This window comes from Salvia hispanica, chromosome 5 (assembly GCF_029641045.1).
Source record: "Salvia hispanica isolate PSC_SH4W2 chromosome 5, Shi_PSC_v1, whole genome shotgun sequence".
In the NCBI taxonomy this organism is placed as follows: Eukaryota; Viridiplantae; Streptophyta; class Magnoliopsida; order Lamiales; family Lamiaceae; genus Salvia; species Salvia hispanica.
In genome coordinates this window covers 8024890-8045726 of record NC_142696.1, presented here as the reverse complement: position 1 = coordinate 8045726, position 20837 = coordinate 8024890, and the positions used below count along the sequence as shown (strand labels likewise).

The window sequence follows — 20837 nt, the reverse complement described above, 5'->3', positions numbered from 1 at the left end:
ATATAACCCAATTTTTTTTTCAGTTTATCCCACTCAAAATGACTCATTACTAAAAAAAAATATATAAACTCTTTATTTCATCTCTCTTACTTTATTCTCTCCACCTAACACAAAATAAAACTACATAAAATCTCGTGTCGTCCAAGAAAGGCGTCATCTTCCTTGGAACGAAGGGAGTACTTATTAACCAAAAAAGATAAACGATAAATCATAATTAACATTTTTCGTTAAAGTAATCGTAATTCTCACCAAGAAATATGGTAGACTACATCCAAGCACCGGTTAATCGATCACTAGAAATTTGTAATTTAATATTCCAATTTTAAGTAACGAAAGTGGCAGAAGTCATTTGAAAACTGAAAGATCGTGCAAGGGCAAATTTTAGGCCAACACAATTCTATGATATTTATCTTAAAGAAGTGAACACTACATCCAGGAGTATTTATACACCACAAGTCAACAAAGACAAATTACAATCAAAAGTTGGCATAGTCTTGCTGCTAATTACAAACAATCAAAAGTTGGCACAGTCCTGCTGCTAATTACAAACACAGTTAGTTAATGTCCCACCTTCATAATTAATTGGAACAACGCACAAATTACAAACAGATATATAAGACTCTAAAACCACCCTTTATAGATCACACGAAGGGAGAAGATATGAAATCATAACAACATTTACAGCTTGCATCAAACTAGATACAGATATGCCGCAGCATGAAACTGATGCTAATTAACCCTAATGAAAAACCTATGCCAATTTCTCTCTCATCTGAGCTATTTGAACCTACCTGGTAATTGCAACTTATGTTAGTCTTTGCTTAACGCGTCTGCCATTGGCATCACTTCCGTCCAGGATATCTTCAGTTTTTTGCTTGCCCGTGGCTATTGAGTGTTCGTTGATCCTCGCAACATATTCCAATAAATCAGTTAGAACATTAGGACAGCTTTCTTTCAGGTACTCAAACCCATCTGTCTGCATTACAGCTGCATTGAAGGGACACCAACCCATTAGTTACATTAAATAGAAGAATACCCAAACTCAACTAAAGGCTAAAGCACACAGTAAATTTCAATATCTTGAGAGATGACTTTGCATATAAGAGCTATAACAACCCAACAAGATGAAGCTTATCATTTTGTGCACACATATCCAACTCAATTCTTTCAAAGACTATTTATGTTTTATGAGAATAATGAAGTGGAACCCTCAGGCTGGGAAATCGATGAAATATCTTGATCAGTGACTATGCATATAAGAGCTAACCGAACATGAGGCTTATCATTTTGCGCACACCATATCCAACTCAATTCCTTCAAAGACTATTTATGTTTCATGAGAATAATGAACTGGAACTTGTGGGCTGGTAAATCGATGTGATGATGTGTCAATACTCAATAAACAGTGGAACTTAACTGTTTCCCTGAAACTGTGTAGTGACTAATGATTATAGAACTCAGCCAACAACTATCAATAAGTTCCTACCAGCAAAAAGGAATAATACATACCTCTGAGATTTTCAGGCAATGCCACAAATTTGAGACAGACAGCTTTTAGCTGGAAACAATGGTGCTGTTCTGCCAGTGCCAGTGTTGTTGCAACAGTATTGATAGCTACATCCTCACAGAGTTTAGCCTCGCAGAGCAACCTGAGCCTATCTAAACCATACCGATCAGCAGCAGCAAGTAGGTGCTGAGACATCAAGGTTGAAGCCCATTTTGGGTTCATTCCAGTAAGCTCTTCCATATCAGGTAGTGAGTCCCAGTACATAAAATGAAGCAACGCCTGCAAGGTAGAATGACATAGGTGTTACAACACAAGGACAATTAACACGAGGGGCATATACCCAACTCAAATGCTAGTTAATTAAGTTCATTTTCAAGAGCTAGCAGAAAACACGATGCAAAACCCAAAATATCATGTTAATAAGAAACGCAATCCACAAAGTATCCTCAAAGTTCTTACTATCTTCATAAGTTAACATTCTCTTAAGGCCAAAAAGAAGCAAATCAAGTAATTTACCCATTACAGCAACTGCCTCACAAAAACATATTGAAGCATTCGCAAATAGAAGAGCTTCATAGGTATGTAGAGAAAGATAAGTTAGTGTCACAGATTCTACAAATCTCTAGAGTTAACAAATATAACTGCAAAAAAATTAAGTAGAACTGCAGCACCACAAATCAAGCTCAATACAAATAAATACAGATAGAAACTCTAGTCTAGTTAATAGCTATAATGAAGATTTTGTATTTGAAGCCTCATATGATAAAATTTGAAGTAAACAAATATATGGAAACACATTAACAAAAAGACATTGAACAGTTTTTGGGTGTGAGAGAAGTAGCAAACTACCTTAAAAACTGGTGCCTTCATGTCCTCAACTTTTATACATCGTGTGCTCAGATCTTTCATTGGACCATATAATTGAGCCCTGAAGACCGGAGACCGGCCTGCGAGTACCAATTTGTGAGCGGAAAAGGTTTCGCCATCGACTTCAAAATTTACATCAGTTCCTTTTCCACTTTTAAGCAGCTTCCCGAATTGCTGACCAATGTCTGATGGGGGTAACGGGATACAGTAGATCTTAGGTCCCTCTGTGCGAGACTTGACAACACCAACACAACAACGAATTTGAAGACGATCATCTTTTAGATAGTCAGAAGTTTCCAGAGCATTTCTTTTGAAAAAGCGCTTATAACCCCTGCAGCCAAAAATTATAAATGTATGTTAGACTGACCATTTCCCTCATTACTATTCAATTTATGAGTTCAGAACAAGAAAGTTACATATATAATTATATACAACAGAGAAAATATGCAAGAGGAGGGAATTCAATTACAGCTTTGCATAAGATACTTAACTAGAAGATGCTTGTCCGATAGAAAACCAAATCAGACAACTTATGACTCTTCTCCAGGTGTGCCCCATAGCTGCGAGCAACAGCTTGAGCAAAGTAAATACAAAATAAAAAGAACTAAACAAAAAAGACTAGGCTAAATTAAAGCAAAAATAGAAACATAGGCAACTATGCTTAGATTGACAGCAGAGACATAACAGCAAAGAACAATGAATGTATGGCTATGAAGCTCAAAGACTGAAACCTAGCATCCCTAAGTTATAATTTCACCAATAATCAGACAGAACAACACACTAAGCAACTGCATCCAACGTATATTCTGGTAAAAACTCTTAAACGCTAAGTGCTACATATGTTCTTCTTTTCAAGGCGACTTGCACCACGAAGTTTCATACTATTTCAGTAAAAGGCCTTACAGAAAAAACTTCACGTGTTGCTTCCAGCCCCACATCAATGAGAGGACACATGTTCAGCATTTTCCTCCAAGGCAAGACCTTTCACAAGAAAACAAATTGACGCCCCGAAATATAAGGAGAAAACTTTGAAATTAAACCACCAACCATATCATAACACCAACATCTACTTGGACTACACAATCAAACGTCATTCCAGTGTGAACAAGACAATTAAGCCAATAGATATAATAAACCAAACACGAGAAATAAAAAACATAGGAAAGAGAAGAAAACCCACCACATGCTGCCTCGATATTTAAGTGTGTAAGGCCCGCTCTCCAACGCCCTGCTAAAATGGCTATGCACCTTGTGCCTCTCTCTCCCACTCTGATCGAGCAGAGTAAGCTCAAAAAGCGCCCTAACATTGGTTCCCTCACTCGCCAAAGCGATGAAAAGCGAGACGTAGGTGGAATTATCCTCCGCGCTCTTCCCATCGGGGTAGAAATAAATCGCCCAATCGTATCCGCCAACCATAAACGTATCCGACGCTACGTACTTCCCAATCCCAATTCCCTTAGACAGCGAGTAGCCCGCGATCATGAACTCGTGGGATCCGTTAACGGTTTCCGATCTCGACGTTGACGTGGTCAAAGCCGGCTCCGACGGTTTCGATATCTCCAGATTAAACCTTCCCATTCCAAATAGGTAGAAGAGGAATGAATTAATCGGGGAACTTTGGGTTGAATAAGAATTGTCAATAAAAAAAACAATTTGGGGGAATAAGGACAGATCTGAGCTAAATTCGGATGATTTCAACAGCGCTTAGACTAAATTGGTGGATATGGATAAGGGTGAGTGAGGAGAGAGGCGATTGCGCGTGAATCTAGCGTATTGATCGTTCGAATTTAATTGGAATTTGGCAATTCTGAAATTCTAGGGTTTTGGGGAAGCTTATTAGAGAGAGAAGATTTAGCTGACGAGCTCATGCCAAAGTATATATAGTTGCGTAATTTCACTTTGTTTTCTTAATATAGATTACATTTGTACTTCAAAAATTTGTTGAAAAATAAAAAAATTATAAAGAAAAGTAAAGGCCATAACTGGTCTTGAACATATGACTATTTCATGATTTTGGTTATATACTTTATTTTTTGAATTTTTGCATTTTAAATATTTCAATTCGGATCACAATTGGTCCTATAATTCTATCAATTTTTAAACGGTTTAAACTCAATTTTGACCGATTTTTAAACGGTTTTAACTCAAATGAGACTGTTAAAACCATCAAAATCGGGTTAAAACTGTTTAAAAATTGACAGAATTGTTAGTGTAAGACCAATTGTGATCCGAGTTGAAATATTCAGGATATAAAAATTCAAAAGATAAAGCATATGACCAAAATCGTATAATGGGCATATAAAATGACCAGTTTTTGGCCTTTACTCTTCAAAGAAATACTAATAATTCTAAATGACAATTATTTATACTCCTTCCGTTCCGGTAGAAATAGAGAGTTGTGATGAGTTTTAATAGGTAATGGATAAAGTAAGAGAATATGAAATAAAATATATTTTCCCTTAATTTTTAGATTTATTTAAATTAAATTAAAAATTAATTTTTTTAGTATATAACTTCCTCTATTCCATTAATATAAAATATTTTTCTTTTTAGGATGTTCTATTAAAAATAAAATATTTTCTAAAAAGTAAATATTTCATTTTTAATGGGATGGAGAGTAAATTATGTAGCAATAAAGAAGAAATTAATAAATGATACGAAGACTTTATGTCAAATTTTAACATGTCAAATTTATTCAATATTTAGTAAAAAAAATATTTTTTCTTAAATAGCAAATATAGAAGTTAAAATATAATTTTTTTTTTAAAAAAACATTGCAAACTGATTATGTAATTTACGTTAAATCAATTAATATTAAAATACATTTATTAGTTCCTCTGTCCCTTAAAATTTGTCATCTTTCACTTTTACCATTTTTTTTATTGTGGACCTCACATCCCAAAACTCATTCTTCCTCATATTTTATTTTAAAACTAATATATAAAAGTAGGATCCACTTGTCACTAACTTTTTTGACGAATTTTGAGGGACAGAGAGAGTACTATTTTATGTTAGTTAATCTGAACCATAAATAGTCTTGTTCTACATTTAGAATAAAATTTACGGAGTATTTTTTTTATCACTTCATTAAAACATCAAACTATTTTTTTTCTCATTATTTTGGTAATTACTCCCTCCGTCCCACATTTATAGTCACATTTAGTTATGGCACGGGTTTTAAGATTGGTGGAATGTATAATTAATGAAGTGAGAGGTGGAGTATGTAATAAATGAAGTGAGATGGTGGAGTGTGTAATAAATGAAGTGAGATGATGGAGTGTGTAATAAATGAAGTAAGTTGGTTGAAGGTGGGTCCCTTTTGACTTTTTGGTTTTGTTATTTTTGTTTTGGTTTATTTTAATTTAGATAATGGCATTTGGGTGTAATTTTAGTGAATAATGGTGTAAAATTTTATTTTCATATATGAAAAATTCTAAATGTGACTCTAAATGTGGGACGGACTTTTATACTAAAACGTGACTATAAAACTGGGACGGGTGAAGTACTTTTTTTTTTCTTAATTTAATACACCAAATAAGTTTACTCAAAATTCCATATCTTCCAAGAAATTGATTTGGTAATAATCAAAATTAAAGATTTCATAAATATGGCAACAGTTAGAAGATTCCAGAACCAGGGTAACGACAAAATCTGAATATCGACGAATTGCAGCCACATGAAATTGAAACTAGAAATCACATCAAAGTAACTCTTTCTCTAAGTTCCTTGATTTTCTTGGTGACGAACAGATATTTGGGAATTTGACCCTTTGAAGAAAAATGGAGAAACAAAATTCTGAGTATTGAAATCAAAGAAGAGATGGATTTGGGCTTGATGGCTTCACACAGTTGCCCTCCTGGAATGGGGGCTGTTTTCAATCCTGAACATCCTTCCACCAGGCTGCCAAAGGTATACTCAATTTCCATTTACTATTTTCACTACTTTATTACTTTCAATCCATAATTTAGGCTTTTTTCTGTGTTTTGAGCTAGAAAGAAATGAAATTGCATGAATTCCATGAATTTGATGTAGTAAAGATCATTTTTTTGTGTATTTAGTGTATCTAAAATGATGGGGGCTTTGTTGAATTTCAGTTTGAGAGGAAGGTTTTGAGTTTGAACGGTGAATCAGCTTATAAGTGATTGGTGGGATTCTTCGATTCGGAAGATTATAGAAAGGACTGAAACTGATATTGTATTTGGTTTTGATCCAATAATTAAGCTTCAAGATAAATGAACAATGACTACTAATGATCATCATGCAATTACATTTGTTTGAATGAATTGGGCGACTATGTTTTGACTTGCTAAGGGTTGAGCTTTCATATTCATACCAGTGATGATCATTTGTATAGTCGGCTCGTTTCCTGGTTCGACCTGGCTTCCCTAACCTGCAAAAGTGAAAACAAAACAATCTTGCTAGGCATACCGTATATTTTGGTTCTTGTTGTTAATTTTCATTAGGTGTAAACTCTAGTAATACTTTTCAGTTCTCTATTTTAAGTCATTTCTATATTGGAAGATGGCATGATTCGTTATATTACATAATTTCCATGTACACAACATATAGCAATACACTACCGAATAGGTGAAGTGAATATTTTTTTCTGATTCCTTGCGTTGTCTCCAAAGACAGGGAACTTTTGACAGATCCCTTTTACCTTCTTGTTTCAGGAGTTGCACCGTTTTCTCCAATATCGCAGTCCAAATCAAGATCTTGTAAATTCTAAGTCCTTCAATTTATGCCTGCAGCAGAAGGATGAATTGAAATTCTCAGGTGGACTATTAGACTGTAACGACTTAGTTTTGAAAAACTCTGTAAGCTCAACAGTCATTGATGTTCAAGGTTCGCGGCTCTCTGATTCTCTACTTTCAATGCATGAATAGCCAGATTTTACCCACACATACAATCTTAAAGTTCATAAAATAATCAACCCATCTCTCCTTAAGCCTTACATTCATTTTTTATCCAATATACTATTACTTAGCATGCTTCATTGTTCCGTCAGAATATTAATAGAATACGGTTCATCTATTAGTTTGTTGAATCAATAGTTGGGACATATTAGTAGTACTGAATTGCTCTATTTCGAAGGCAGATGTTCATCCAGAGTCACTACTATTGGGCTTCGGAATTGCTGAACAATGCACAAGACATGAGAAAATATTGGAGTTACTTGCATCGGGGTCAATTAAAGTAGAGAATGGTTTACTAGAGCTGTCTATGCTCTATGATATGATGGGGCCTCGAAACCTTATAACTGATTCAGCTCAGCAACCATTGACATCTTGTGGCGAACGGTGTATTTGTGCTGCCGAGTCTCTTGTTTACCCAGCAAGAGAACTATACATGAATGAACCAAAATTGAATATAGTTGGAGACAGGAGCAGTTGTAGAGAGCATATGTTGCAGCATATGGGAGATGATATGACTCATATGGTTCCTATCATTTCTGACCTTCATTTCTCGAAGAACACAGTTACGTCCAGACGAAGAGCAATGCTAGTCCCTTATTTTGAATGGTACCCTCTCATTTCTTTACTTGGCCCTGCGTAACTTTGTGGTTGCACATACATTTTATTGGGCTGGTCTGAAGGTTAGGTCGTTAGGAAAAGTTGAAGCATAATTTGTATAAATAGTTAAATACCGATCAATGCCTTGAAGTACGAAACTTAAATTCTGGAGGAAGACAACTTTGAGTTAATCGGACTATGACTTTTGAATTCCTTATTTTTGTGCCTTCCCTAGTGATTTCGAACAACGTGCTAACTAACTTGATATCTTAAAAGATTTAGACCTTTGTTCTCTATATCTTGTAATGAGTTGGTTATTGGAACCTTTTTGTTTTGGAAAAATAGCAAGTGAATGGTGAATCTCGATGGGCATTGCAGGTTGAATCACATCATTTCTTTTATTGGTTTTCATGTGCTATTTCCCAAATGATTTTAACCCTAAGGTGAGAATTTAACACCAACCACGGCGGTGTCTAGAGTTCTGCAGCTGTCATTCAAGATAGACTGTATTTGGGATTTTGAAGTGCATGTTTTACTTTTACTATATTTGAGCATATAATATTTTATCGTCTATCATCCTTGTGGATTCTAATATAATATATGTAGAAAAATTTTCCTTAATTCTTGCATTCAATTTTTCTGCTAGGCGGAGAAGAGGGCGTTCTAATATGGATCCATCAAAGCTTGCAACAGAGAAAGTTGAACCTCTCAATAGGTAAGAACATGCTTTTATCTGAATTTGTGTTTGTTCAAGGACGTTATATTTTATGAATATAAACGAACGACAAAACAGCAGCATTCATATTACAATTCGTGTATGAAAGCTTTTGTCTTGTTTGGTCAGTCATGTAAAAGAGAAGGTGAAGACCTCACAGAAGAGGAAGGCCAGTCCCAAAACGATGAAGGAGAGAGACATCCCATCCAACAGCTACCTTTACGCGTGTGAAAGTCTGCTCTCCATAATTGTCAACAGGAAGCAGCAGGGCAGGAATGCAATCGCCTCGTTGAAGAAATCTGGTCCTCAGCTCAATGATCTTCTGACCGGTTTTTCTGCCAGCATTGCTGGAACTGGTGTTGCTGTTGTCCTAGGAGTTGTCTGCAGAGTTTTGTGCAACCAGGTGCCATTCTGCGCATCAAAACTTTTGAGCACCGGATTCGGTTTAGGGCTAGTTTGGCTTTCTTCAGCTGTGAATAGATTGAAGAACACGGTTATCTCTATCAGCAAATCTTCTGGGAAGTTGGGTGCTCACGAAGAGGAAATGATGGACCAATTGGATAGAAATTTGAAGGATGTTTGGTTCCGAGTAGCAGCAGTGATGACGGTTGCAGTGCTGCAGTTGGCTTGATCAGGAAAGGCTCTGAATTTTGCTTTGATGGACTTATGGATGTACTAATAGCTCTAACTTGAATTGTTTGACAATATATATCGAGAAACGCTAGCCTTTCCTTGTGTAGTCGGGTCACGGTAACTATTTGCATAAGAGTTATATGCTCCATAACAAAAAAGGGATATTGGCATCTAATATCACGAAACTTTCAAAGAGTTGGGTTTTTTCCACGAACTTTAAAATTGGCAAATAATATTACGAACTTTACCTCTTGTTTGTTTTTTCCCACGAATGAAAAAATTTATGTTATTTTAATAGATTGAAGAACAATTTTGGTGGTGTGCTTCAAGAAAAACTATCTTCAAAGATTGAAAAACTTGAAGCTCTCAAAATTGTTGTTGAGAACTTATGAAAAAAAATCCGTTTATTTGAAGATTTTTTTCATTCGTGGGAAAAAAACAAACCCGGGATAAAGTTCATGATATTATTTGCTAATTTTAAAGTTCGTGGAAAAAACTCAACTTTTTGAAAGTTTCGTGATATTAGATGTCAATATCCCAAAAAAAACAACATACTAGCTTTACAAAAATAGCATTGGCATTGTTGATATTCTTCTATTTAATTTTTCACCATCTTCCCACCATCCTCCTCGAGAAGAATCATCACGTGGACCGGGTGAGCTATTCCTGGCTGGGTAACATCCTGGCGAGTATGAGAGCATCACCTGGACGAGTGGTGTATGATCTAGTTAACCACTCGGCCGGGTACAACACATTCTCTTTGCACTTGTCATTTGGATTCGGAGCTTCAACTATAAATGGAGTACTCTTTTGTAGATCTTTTTTTATAGGGATATTGACATCTATTATCATGAAACTTTCAAAAAGTTGAATTTTTCCACGAACTTTAAAATTGGCAAATAATATCATGAACTTTACCCCGAGTTTGTTATTTCTCACTAAAGAAAAAATTCTTGCTATATTAATAGATTGAAGAACAAATTTGGATGGTGTGCTTCTAGAAAAATTATTCTCAAATCTTGAAAATCTCGAAGTTGTTATCGAGAAATTAAAAAAAAAATCCGTATCATGATATTATTTGTTGGAATTTTTTCTTAGGTGGAAAATAACAAACTCGGGGTAAAGTTCGTGATATTATTTGTCTATTTCAAAGTTCGTGGGAAAAATCCAACTTTTTTAAAGTTACATGATATTAGTGTCAATATCCTTTTTTATACAGTTTTTTTATCAAATTCAAAACTTTTTTGTTTGCCTTCTCTCAAGGAAGAACGTATTTTATCTAATTTTATATAGAGTAAGTGATCCTAAACATATATCTATTTACGATTTTGATCTTAGACATTACGTGTTGGGGGAACATGTAGATTTGTTGATTAGGGTTGTCTCGATTTTATATTGATTAGGGTTGTCTAGATTATTGTATGTCTCCTCGATTTTATATTGATTAGGGTTTCACTTTTTGGGGAAACATGTAGATTTGTTGTTCGTTGTGGTCGCAAGCATGTGTAGGAATATTTTGATTGGGGGTCTTCTAGATTATTTAGTGTTTCCAAATTGTGTTGTGTGTATCCTGATTGTGTGTTGGCGAACATGTGGAGTTTATTCTTTTTGATTTCCGGGGTGTGTGTTTTCTCCGATTTTTGGGTTTACAATTCATTCTGGATAGATTAGTATGGTATGCAATGTTTGTGTATGGATGGTTGTTGTCTTCATTTCACAACTATTTATAACACAAACCAATTGGCAATGAAACAAAACAATCACAACCATTTCAATTGTTCCCTTAGGAAATATATAACTCCAACAATCTTTCAAAAGCAGACGTTAAGAAGATAATGGAAAAATTTAGAAAATCGGGCTATGTCGACCGACGTTCTAGTAAACAATTGGAAACCAAATTGCATTCCACAACAATAATGAAGACAGAAGTTCGAGAGGAGAAAGAAAAGGTCAATCATCGACTCCAAATTGAGATCGATCAATTGGAGCAGATTTGTAAAGTATTTATGCAGTAATAGGTTCATTTTTTTGTAAATCACTGCATTCCCATTTTTCACCGTTTCAAAGAAAGCATTTCAAATTCAGATAAAAACCAAGTTCTTATTTCAAGAACACTTCGATTCCATCGTTCACCATTGATTCCCACTGTTCACCATTTCAACGACAGCATTCCAATTGTTCTTATTCTTGCCAAAATCCATACATTTCAAAGAAAGCATTCCCATCGATTCCAGTCCATGCCATTATCCATACATTACTTGCATTTCAACATACAAACAAGCATTGCGATAACAAAGAAACAAAATTCATACATCACAACACTACTTAATTTATGTATGGCCTGATTATTCTCATCAATCGATGCCACAATCAAGCCTAAAGTATCCCCTTCCGTCTCGGCCAGCGTCGTCGATGAAGCCACACCGTCGCTTCTTCAATTGGATCGATTGGTTCGCACCACTTGAAAAAGTGCACTCTTTTCACTCACAAACAATGTAGATTTTCCCCCTTTAAGGTTTGCCATGACTTTTGACATTTCGAAGTAAAGCAAGTTTCTTGCAGTTGCAAGACTTGTACCGAAATCGGAGGTCACGTCACCCACCACTCTCGTCGGACCCTCTGTTGTAGGTCAAACGCTCCATACCTGACGAACTTGAGTCACTGCAATACCTATAGTTCTTCGTTGCGTCGCTGAAAGAGGAAGAAGGAAGAAGATGAATTAGGGAATTTTGTGAGAAACGCCTTTTTGGAAGAGATAGATAGATGAATCTTACTCCCTCCGTCCGCTCCGCCAGAGTCTCATTTCTTAGTGGCACTTCTTAGTGGCACGGGTTTCAAGAAATGTAAAAGATAAAAAAAAAGGTGGATGGAAAAAAGTTACTGGACTATGGATCTCGCATATATATATGTTTTAAATTAAATGTGAGTGAAATGAGTTGGAGAATGTGATACCATATTACCATTTATGGTAAAAGTGAACCGAGACTCTTATTCGCAGACGGACTAAAATGGAAAAACGAGACTCCTATTCACGGATGGAGAAAGTATTTACTTTATTTTTATTTTTGAAAAAATTAAAAAATATAATCTAATGCTTAAATGGGTCGAACCATTTTCAACTAATTTCAGCCCATTTTGAAATATAATATCGGGGACTAGAATCATAAAATCGTCATATGTTCAGGACCACACTTTTGGCTCTTACTCTTCTTCCATATAAGTATTTGATGTTTTTATCTCAATGCTACACACACGACGTGCATTAGTGATGTCAATATAGAAAGTTTGTAGTAACAGAGAAACTACGACCGAGTTTCCCATTTCCTGTACAAGAATTTTATTTTTGCATTAAACTGTCTAAATATCTTGAAACAAAACAACATCAACAAGAATTGGAATGTAACAGTAGTAACTGTAAGCTCTATAAGCATATGCAAGTATCTATCTGTACTCAGCGTGTGATACAACAGAAGACCGAAATATACAGTATGCGGAGCTTCGAATTGGCAAAACTTCAAGACTTTCAAGAAATAAAATCTCACAACCGAAGATCAAAGCTCATCTTTCGTTGAAGATGTTTGATAACAAGCTTCATCCCAGTAGTAGGGGAACTTTAACCTCGTAGCTGTGTGCGGCATATTCCAATCATCGTATATGAACCTAAAATCAAAATTTATAAACCGTCAAAACACAAACTACAAGGCGCAGCAGATTAACATCTCATCATAACCACATTATAAGAGTATTATGAGCATCAAGGGATCCCACAGCTTGTCTGATATTGCCTCGTAAGAAATATCTCAACGAGCACATAGAGGCCCAACAAGAGTCGGGGAAAGATCACTTCTGTGCAGATGCCTAACTTTAGAAACAGGCAGTTACCTTTAAAAGGGCTCTGCCCAATAGATCAAGATGGATTATTTCTTGATGATAGTGTAACCAGAGATTAATACTCCGATGCTTGAAGTATATCTTTATAAAGTAACAGTATGAACGACAATTGAACATACGTGATGGACTGATGGAGTTCTAGAAGTCCAAAAATCTAAGTGGTGAGTCCTATCTATTGGCAATGAGACACGGTACATTGTAACTTACACTTTAACCGGCGGTCTAGATATAACAACCAGAACTTGCAAATCCTCGTGTTCATCCGTGTTCCACACCTGCATATAATCACAGTCGGGAGAAAACGAGAAGGAATTTTGTTCAAAGTGGGCAAGGGCCAATCAGCATTACTAAAGTCAGATATTGAAGAGCCATTGAAATTTTAATCAATTTTTCAGTGGAAAGGAGAAAGCAACAGAACAACATCCAGTAAAGTCAAGACCCCAAATGCATATTTTTATCGCAAGTTAAATAATCTTGTACATGAAAGAAAGATTCCTAGTCCAATCAGATGCCAAGCCACATTAGGTTTCATAAATATTTATCTTCTCAGCATCAACTCATCGCCCCTGACTAGCTAATCAAACCAACACTGATATTTTTATCGAGGATTGCCCACATCTTCGATTCTTCGATATTCCCCCACTATAATTCGAGTTAAATTACAAAATCCACTATGCAAAACCTTGTCCAGAGACCAACAACAATAGTATGCACAACTCCAAAAACACACACTGCTGCTTTAGCATAACATGTGTAACCATCACCTAAATCTACGAGGGCGATATTCAAGACAATAGAAAACCAAACAAGCCAATATACCTGATGAGCATCATTGACAGGGACAAAAAATGTACTATTCTTGAAAATCGGAAATTCCTGAGGACTGCCCGGATAATTTTTGTGTGAATTTGAGGCAAGATAGAATGTGCCACTCCCTTTCAGAACAACAAAGATTTCCTCACATGAATGCCGATGAATCGGTGTACGAGCACCCGGAGCAAATGTCTGAAGCCAAACCTCAATCTGCCAAAGGCATCATTCAAACAAAGCACACCTATTTCAAATGTGAAAATTTTAAATAACTAGAAACTGAAGAATCCTCATTCAAACAAAGCACTGCGATCATACTATAAAACTCAAATAAGCTGGGAATTAGAAAAACCCTAGTTCAATCAAAGCACTAAGACCATAATTACTCAATAGAATTCAAAATTGAGAAAGCACAAAAGCGTAAAAACGAATTAATTGAGCTATAATTACCTCCTTAAAACCGTGCAATGCAGAACCGGCAACGGTGATGTGAGATAAACCATGCCTACCATAGTTATCCTGAGGAATTTCACTTATATTTCGGACTATCGGAAATCCTGCAATTCAACGATGTCATTTATAAGTTATTGATTAAGTTGATGCACGCAATCTGTGTGACGAAATGAAGCGCTTACCATTGACTGCACAGGAAGAAGCTTCGACAGTGCTAGAGAAGTGAAGTGCGATGAAGAAAGGAATCCAAAGAAAAGCCATCATCTTTCGAGATTCTTCGGCTTCAATTTGCAAATTTATTATGCTCCACGATCTTAATTTTAAAGGAAACATGGAAATTATAATTATTGTTTAATAGTACTCACTTCATCTCGCCTCTTAAATATATAAATTATTTTCTTTAAGTACTCACTTCAAATCCTAATACACCACTTAAAAATAGATAAGTGGAGCTTATCTTTATGGAGAATTCATCCTCTCTTCTCTACTTTCTACTCCCTCCGTCCCAATAAATAGGAAACATTTAGTTTCCAGCACAAGATTCTATGCAGTGTTGTTTTGTGAGTTAATGAAGAGAGAGTAAAATAAGAGAGAGAGAAAAGTAGAGAGACTGATGTTTCCATTTTAGGAAACGTTTCATTTTTAGTGGAACAACCCAAAAAAGAAAACGTTGCATTTCTAATGGGACAGAGGGAGTATATCTTAATTTCTTTGTTATTTTTAATCTAAATAATTGTGTTAACTTTTTTTATAAAAAATGTAGCCTTTCCAAAAAAAAAAATTGTGGAAAACGGGAATTTTCGATAGCATGAGTATTCTTCTGTGCTAAAAACATAACTGTATTATTATTTAGATTTTATATACTCAAAACAACTCAAAATACCGTGAACTTTCTACTGAAAAACAATATTTGTAAAATTTTAGTTCTCCAAACTTTCTAGTGAAAAACAATTTTTGCAAAATTTCAATTCTCCAATAAGTCATGAATTGTAATGCTATTTCTGTATTTTTTATGTTGGAATCATATTAAAGATTATATCCTTTTTTATATTGAGATAATAGTCACTGCTTACAAAATTTGTTTGATAATATTAAAAGAGAATAAGAAAAAAACTTTAAAACAATCCATAGAAATTTACATACCATTTTATATTTTAGAACAATCAAATGCAATAGGAGTACAATCCTAATAAATCAAAAATTTGTATTCTAGTATAGGGGTCATATTCTAATGCTTATAGCACCCTAATTCAAAATCAAGACCAAATCTCCACCTTTAAATTTTAATATGAGTGGGTGAGATTAAATCTTACAAATCTCAATAAATAATAGACAAAATATCAACAAAAGGGTAATATCGTCATTATGTTATCGTATGATAATTTTCATGAATTTTTTTTATATCAACATAGTGTATTACAAATATCAACAATATGACATAAGAATATCAACACTAGTATAAGAAAATATCAACACATATTTATTGAGATTTTTACATAGTTTTATTGAGATTTTTACATGGTTATCAACATTTACGAAAGCTAAAATAAAAAATATCAAATTTCATCATCCGAACGTCGTCGGAACATATGCAATTGAGATCTCGTTGGAATCCTTATAAAATTATCTTTAGTTTGATATATTTTTTGCGAAAAATTAATTTAAATCGAGAGAGTTACGTAAATTTAAAGTTTTAAGATGATTATAATGAGAGGGAATTGAATTAATACCTTCTAATTTTATTTATTAATTTTCTTAATTAAAAATATAATCTGTGGCATTATTTCAACCACTAGATCTTCTAATCTAATGGCTAAAATTTAATCTTAGTTTGAGATTGCTAATTAGTTAGCAATTGATCACTCCTCCTAGTATAGCTATGTAATTGTGTAAAATAAATCTTTTGGAATAAATAAAAATCTTAGTAATAAATAAATAAAAATTGTAAAAAAATGACTGTATCGGTAAAAAAAATTTAAAAGTTAAAATAATAATTTAGATTAAAAATATTGAGAGAAAAAAAGTGAGAAAAATTGTAGGAGAAGAGATATTATAATGGGAGTAGGTTTTCTTTTCCTAAAAGAGAGATCTTTTCCTAAAATAGATATCTACTTGTCTATTTTTAAGTCGTGTATTAGGATATGTATTATAAAGTGTATTAGGTGATCCCTTCCGTACAATACGTCTATCAACTTTTAAGTTATAGACTGCAGTAGTAGTAGTAGTAAATGTCGCACAATAAATTTTTTGACAAATAAAGATTTGTATATTTTGTTACGACACTATAAATTCTGTCCGGTAAACGTCGTTTAAAGGAACCGAAAACCGACAATTAGATGACGTAAGTATCAAATTCCACATTTACTTGCAACGATGTGAGACATGTGATGTGTGACGCATGTTATGCGTCGTGGGACGGGTGACATTAGGAGTGGCAAAATGGATAGCGGGCAATGTTTTAAAAACCGGATCGGTGAGTGAACCGGCAAGGCTATTGGTTCACGGTTCAATTGATTCGACCGGTTGAACCACTAGTCGAACCCTATCACTGTTTAAATTATATTTTATTATATATATATATATATATATAGGTCCATGATCAATTGAGATTTTTTAGAGTAATTGAGAAATGAGATGCAATATCAGCCACTCATTTTTATTAAATGAGTGGTCCAGATTTTGCCACACAAAAAATATTTTTAAATTAATTTATTATGAAAGGGCAGAATGGTAATTCATATTTTAATTAGTGTTCTTCATTTTGTGTTTGGTGATCTGCGCGAGATATCTCTCTGAATTTGGGTGATTCCAAAAATCATCTAGATCCAAAATTAAAACTGATTATATGACAAATTAAGCTAAATTGACGATCTCGATCGGCAAGGTGGACTATTTATCTCCGTCGTCGCTAACATACGCCTACGGAGAGGAGCGGGCGGCTGATACGCCCGGATTTTGCACTGTTTTAAGGCCATTATTTGGTCCGTTTTTGTTATCAAAATCACTCTACATGTCCATTATTTGCATATTCTATACATTTTGGTATTTTGACGTGTTTTGTGAGAAATGTGCATATTTGAGCCGAAAAGGGGAGTAAAAACGCATAGTCTGGAAATCTGGAGTCAGACGGCGACCAGCGACCGCCGCGAAGTTGTACGGCGACCGCCGGCGCCCGGCGGTCAGAGCTATGTGGCGGCCCGCCTCGGAAATTTACGCTAGGAGAAGAGTCTCGCCCGGCGACCGCCGGAGGACATGTGGCAGTCCGCCACCGAAGGGTCAGAGTCTCTGGACTCCAACGCGGCGACCGCCGGCCAAGGTGCGGCGGCCCGCCGGAGAAAGGCGGCGAATCCGACCAGCCCTAGATTTGCTCCAAGATTTACCAAACTTTGAAGATCTTTTCCTTCTATGATGAGGAATAATCTTCCCCTATAAATAGGACCTCAAGCTTCATCAAAAAGGAGTTTTCACACAACAAGAACACATTCATAGAGAAAGAGAGTGACTACTTGCAACATTCATAGAGATCAAAAGCTAGAGTACTTCAATTGTGCAAGGAGTTGGAGAAGGATTTCAAGAACATCAAGAACGACAAGGATTCAACCTACGGGTTTTATTTGCTTTAGTTTTATGTTCAAATTGTTTTCCCTTCAATCTATGTTTTTAGTTTATTCAGTCATGTGTAACTAAACTCATAGGATTCTAGGGATGTGTTAGTAGCAACTTTGGTTATACAATTCCATTTTCTATTTAATATCCGTTTTGTTTTTACTTTGTTTCTTCCCTAAGTTAATCATGATGCTTCATAATTGAGTGACACAATTATGTATGATTCAATACAACTTGCTTCATAACTGTGACAGAGTTCTAGCGAGTTAGATCCACTTAGTAGACACTACAGTTAGCTTCTTTTAAAACGGCACTGTTAATTGAGAGTGAGGACTTTTCAAGGGTCTTAGGAGCTTTTTGGAGTTACGTGTTAGGATTGACAACCCTAATGTTAGTAATCAACGTTTGTATCGCATGAGCATAAGCTAGGTGACTCGTCCTTTCAAAGTATTAACTGTGCTAGGGTATTGTAGTTTGGAATTTGTATAACCATAAAAGTGAAAGCACATCCCTGGAATTCCCCTTATCTCTATACTTTTCTCTCCGTGATTTGCTTGCATTTAGTTGTTTACTGTTTTTAATATTTACTGTTTTCAAAAGTTTCCAAAAATTCTTGTTTCTCCAGATAGTAATTGAGTTCTAGTAGAAGATAGACACTTTGTGTACATCTTCCCCGTGTTCGATACCCGGTACTAACCTTTTGCTATACTATACCTACTCTGTATACTTGCAGGTATTTATAGTGCAAATAAAAAGTGCATCAAGTTTTTGGCGCCGTTGCCGGGAAAGACAATTCACTTTGAAGTGATATCTTCAAACGATAATTTTACTACTTTGGATTTTTATTGCTTTTTGTTTTAATTTTTTTTTTTTTGTTTTTTTTTGTTTTCGAGTCTTGCAGGTTTTGTATGCGAACGCGTTCTGGGAAGTACATCTTAGAGCCGCTTGATTTAGAACTTGAAAGAACTCGTAGAATAATAAGAAGTGAAAAAGGATCAGGAACAATGGGTGACCGAACAGATATTGAGAAGCTGCAGGAGATGGTGAAGTTGCTGATGGATGAGATGGGTGACCGAACAGATATTGAGAAGCTGCAGGAGATGGTGAAGTTGCTGATGGATGAGAGAGATGCGGAGAGAGCAGCCCGAGAAGCCATGGAAAAGAAGAACAGAGAAACATTACCTGTGATGAACATGTTCAATCATGGGAATATGATCACTTTTCCTAACGGCCCTCGTATTGATGCTAATAATTTTGAGTTACGCATGCCCCTTATCCAAAGGGTCGAGCAAACTCCTTTTGCAGGTAGGGCGACTGAAGATGCTAACCGCCATCTCTCCAAATTCGTGGAAATCGCAAACACTCTGAAATTAAATGGTGTCGACGACGATGCCATACGGGTAAGACTTTTTCCATTCTCATTGATTGATTCTGCTAAGGAGTGGTTTGAGTGTATGCCACCAGAAAAGGTCTCCACATGGAAGGACATCGTAGCTACCTTCCTCGACAAATACTACCCGCCAGGCACTATTTTGAAGCTCAAAAGTGAGATCTTTCAGTTCACACAAGGCCATGACGAGCCCCTCTATGAGGCATTTGCTCGTTTCAAAGCTCTTCTTCGAAAGTGCCCAAACCATGGTTTTTCCATAGACCATCAGGTAGGAATCCTCTATAATGGATTTAATGAAAAAATATGTGCTATGCTTGATTCAGGGGCAAATGGAGGATTTCTAAGAAAGACAGGAGAGGATGCCATGGCGGTGATCGAGGAGTTCGCCACCAACAGTCGGGGGTGGTCGAAGGAAAGGCATGCCACGAGAAGAGTAGCAGCCATAGAAGAGGCCGAAGAAAGTTCTTTTGCTAAGGAGTTAGCAGAACTTAGAGTCAGGATTGATCAAATGGACATCTCGAGGAAGGAAGATCCAATTCCGGCAACTTCCATAGTGGTGGTCAAGGCACCCGAAACTGCCATATCAACTGTGGAAGAAATCAACTACGTGCAAGGAGGCGGTCCCAGAAACTACAATAACAATTATCGCCCTAATCAGGGGGGCGGTAATTTCAATAATTATAATGGGAACCGTCCGCACCCAAATCTTTCTTATTCTAACAATAATTACTTGCAACCCCCTGCAGGATTTAATGTTAGCAAAGGAGGAGTGGTTGAGCCGATGAAGAAGGAAGACAAGTATGAACAAGGAATCACGAAGATTTTGGAGGTAATTACGCGAGATAGGAAGATTAATGACACCAAGATCGGAGTGGTCGAAGCAAGGATAAACAACCTTGAGCAAGGAATGAACACAATCTCGGCAGCTGTAACCAATATTACCACTCAAATGGAGCAAATTCAGAAGAAGTTAGATGAGGATAGAGCAAAGGCAGCAGCAAGAGTGGATGATATTAACAAGAAGTGGGTGGCAAAGCAGAAATCTGGGGACTGCCCAGTCGCCGGCGGACCGCCGAACACCCCGCAGCGGCCCGCCACTGAGACGGCAGAGTCAACCACGCAGGACTGCCCAGTCGCCGGCGGACCGCCGCAAACCCCGCAGCGGCCCGCCACTGAGAAGGCAGAATCGTCCACTAAGCAGGAGCTTGTGCCGCACAACGGGATTGTACTCCCTTTTCAGCCAAAGAGGAAGTTCAAGCTTGAAGAGCAGTTCAAGCAATTCCTTAACATGTTTTGCAAAGTACATACTAACATTCCACTTGTTGAATCGTTGCAGGAGATACCAAAGTATGCGAAGCTACTAAGGGAGGCGGTAATGAGAAAAAAAAAGCCGACTAAAGCCGACCTTAAGCTACCGCATCATTGCAGCGAGATCATCCAAAAGGAAAGGGC

The 20837-nt window shown here is 36.2% G+C and overlaps 3 protein-coding genes and 1 non-coding gene across 5 annotated transcripts; 1 reads left to right on the top strand and 3 right to left on the bottom strand.

The window, feature by feature from the left end:
* Positions 1-456: 456 nt before the first annotated feature.
* On the bottom strand, positions 457-4241 carry LOC125189058 (BTB/POZ and MATH domain-containing protein 2-like). The gene is made up of 4 exons (XM_048086231.2): positions 3555-4241; positions 2357-2705; positions 1510-1786; positions 457-987 (listed from the first exon to the last, which is right to left on the bottom strand). Exons 1-4 carry the CDS (start codon positions 3950-3952, stop codon positions 806-808), a joined length of 1206 nt encoding a protein of 401 aa, XP_047942188.1. The 5' UTR covers positions 3953-4241; the 3' UTR covers positions 457-805.
* A 1833-nt stretch (positions 4242-6074) lies between these two features.
* LOC125189067 (uncharacterized) lies at positions 6075-9341 on the top strand. 2 transcript variants are annotated; one of them, XM_048086251.2, is made up of 5 exons: positions 6075-6283; positions 7048-7150; positions 7473-7896; positions 8534-8602; positions 8732-9341. In XM_048086251.2, exons 1-5 carry the CDS (start codon positions 6194-6196, stop codon positions 9231-9233), a joined length of 1188 nt encoding a protein of 395 aa, XP_047942208.2. In that variant the 5' UTR covers positions 6075-6193; the 3' UTR covers positions 9234-9341. The 2 variants fall into 2 exon arrangements, with proteins under 2 accessions (XP_047942208.2, XP_047942207.2); XM_048086250.2 differs by having other exon boundaries at positions 6078-6283; positions 7048-7219.
* Positions 9342-12548: 3207 nt separating this feature from the next.
* Positions 12549-14745, bottom strand: ABP1 (endoplasmic reticulum auxin binding protein 1). The gene is made up of 5 exons (XM_048083555.2): positions 14572-14745; positions 14387-14493; positions 13946-14149; positions 13334-13401; positions 12549-12895 (listed from the first exon to the last, which is right to left on the bottom strand). The coding sequence occupies exons 1-5, from the start codon at positions 14720-14722 to the stop codon at positions 12787-12789; spliced, it is 639 nt and encodes a 212-aa protein (XP_047939512.2). The 5' UTR covers positions 14723-14745; the 3' UTR covers positions 12549-12786.
* A 4785-nt stretch (positions 14746-19530) lies between these two features.
* On the bottom strand, positions 19531-19637 carry LOC148924306 (small nucleolar RNA R71). Its single transcript, XR_016131890.1, has one exon. It is a non-coding gene; the product is annotated as a small nucleolar RNA R71 (small nucleolar RNA).
* Between the last annotated feature and the right edge of the window lie 1200 nt (positions 19638-20837).

Coding starts and splice junctions, on each gene's coding strand:
- LOC125189058 (XM_048086231.2), bottom strand. CDS start 3,952: ATGGGAAGGTTTAATCTGGAGATATCGAAACCGTCGGAGCCGGCTTTG. Junction 2,706..3,554: donor AAATATCGAGGCAGCATGTG/GTGGGTTTTCTT, acceptor TTTTGGCTGCAG/GGGTTATAAGCGCTTTTTCA. Junction 1,787..2,356: donor TGAAGGCACCAGTTTTTAAG/GTAGTTTGCTAC, acceptor TCTACCTTGCAG/GCGTTGCTTCATTTTATGTA.
- LOC125189067 (XM_048086250.2), top strand. CDS start 6,194: ATGGATTTGGGCTTGATGGCTTCACACAGTTGCCCTCCTGGAATGGGG. Junction 6,284..7,047: donor CTTCCACCAGGCTGCCAAAG/GTATACTCAATT, acceptor TTCTTGTTTCAG/GAGTTGCACCGTTTTCTCCA. Junction 8,603..8,731: donor AAAGTTGAACCTCTCAATAG/GTAAGAACATGC, acceptor TTGTTTGGTCAG/TCATGTAAAAGAGAAGGTGA.
- ABP1 (XM_048083555.2), bottom strand. CDS start 14,722: ATGTTTCCTTTAAAATTAAGATCGTGGAGCATAATAAATTTGCAAATT. Junction 14,150..14,386: donor CATTGCACGGTTTTAAGGAG/GTAATTATAGCT, acceptor TGCCTTTGGCAG/ATTGAGGTTTGGCTTCAGAC. Junction 12,896..13,333: donor TCTAGACCGCCGGTTAAAGT/GTAAGTTACAAT, acceptor TTTTGATTTTAG/GTTCATATACGATGATTGGA.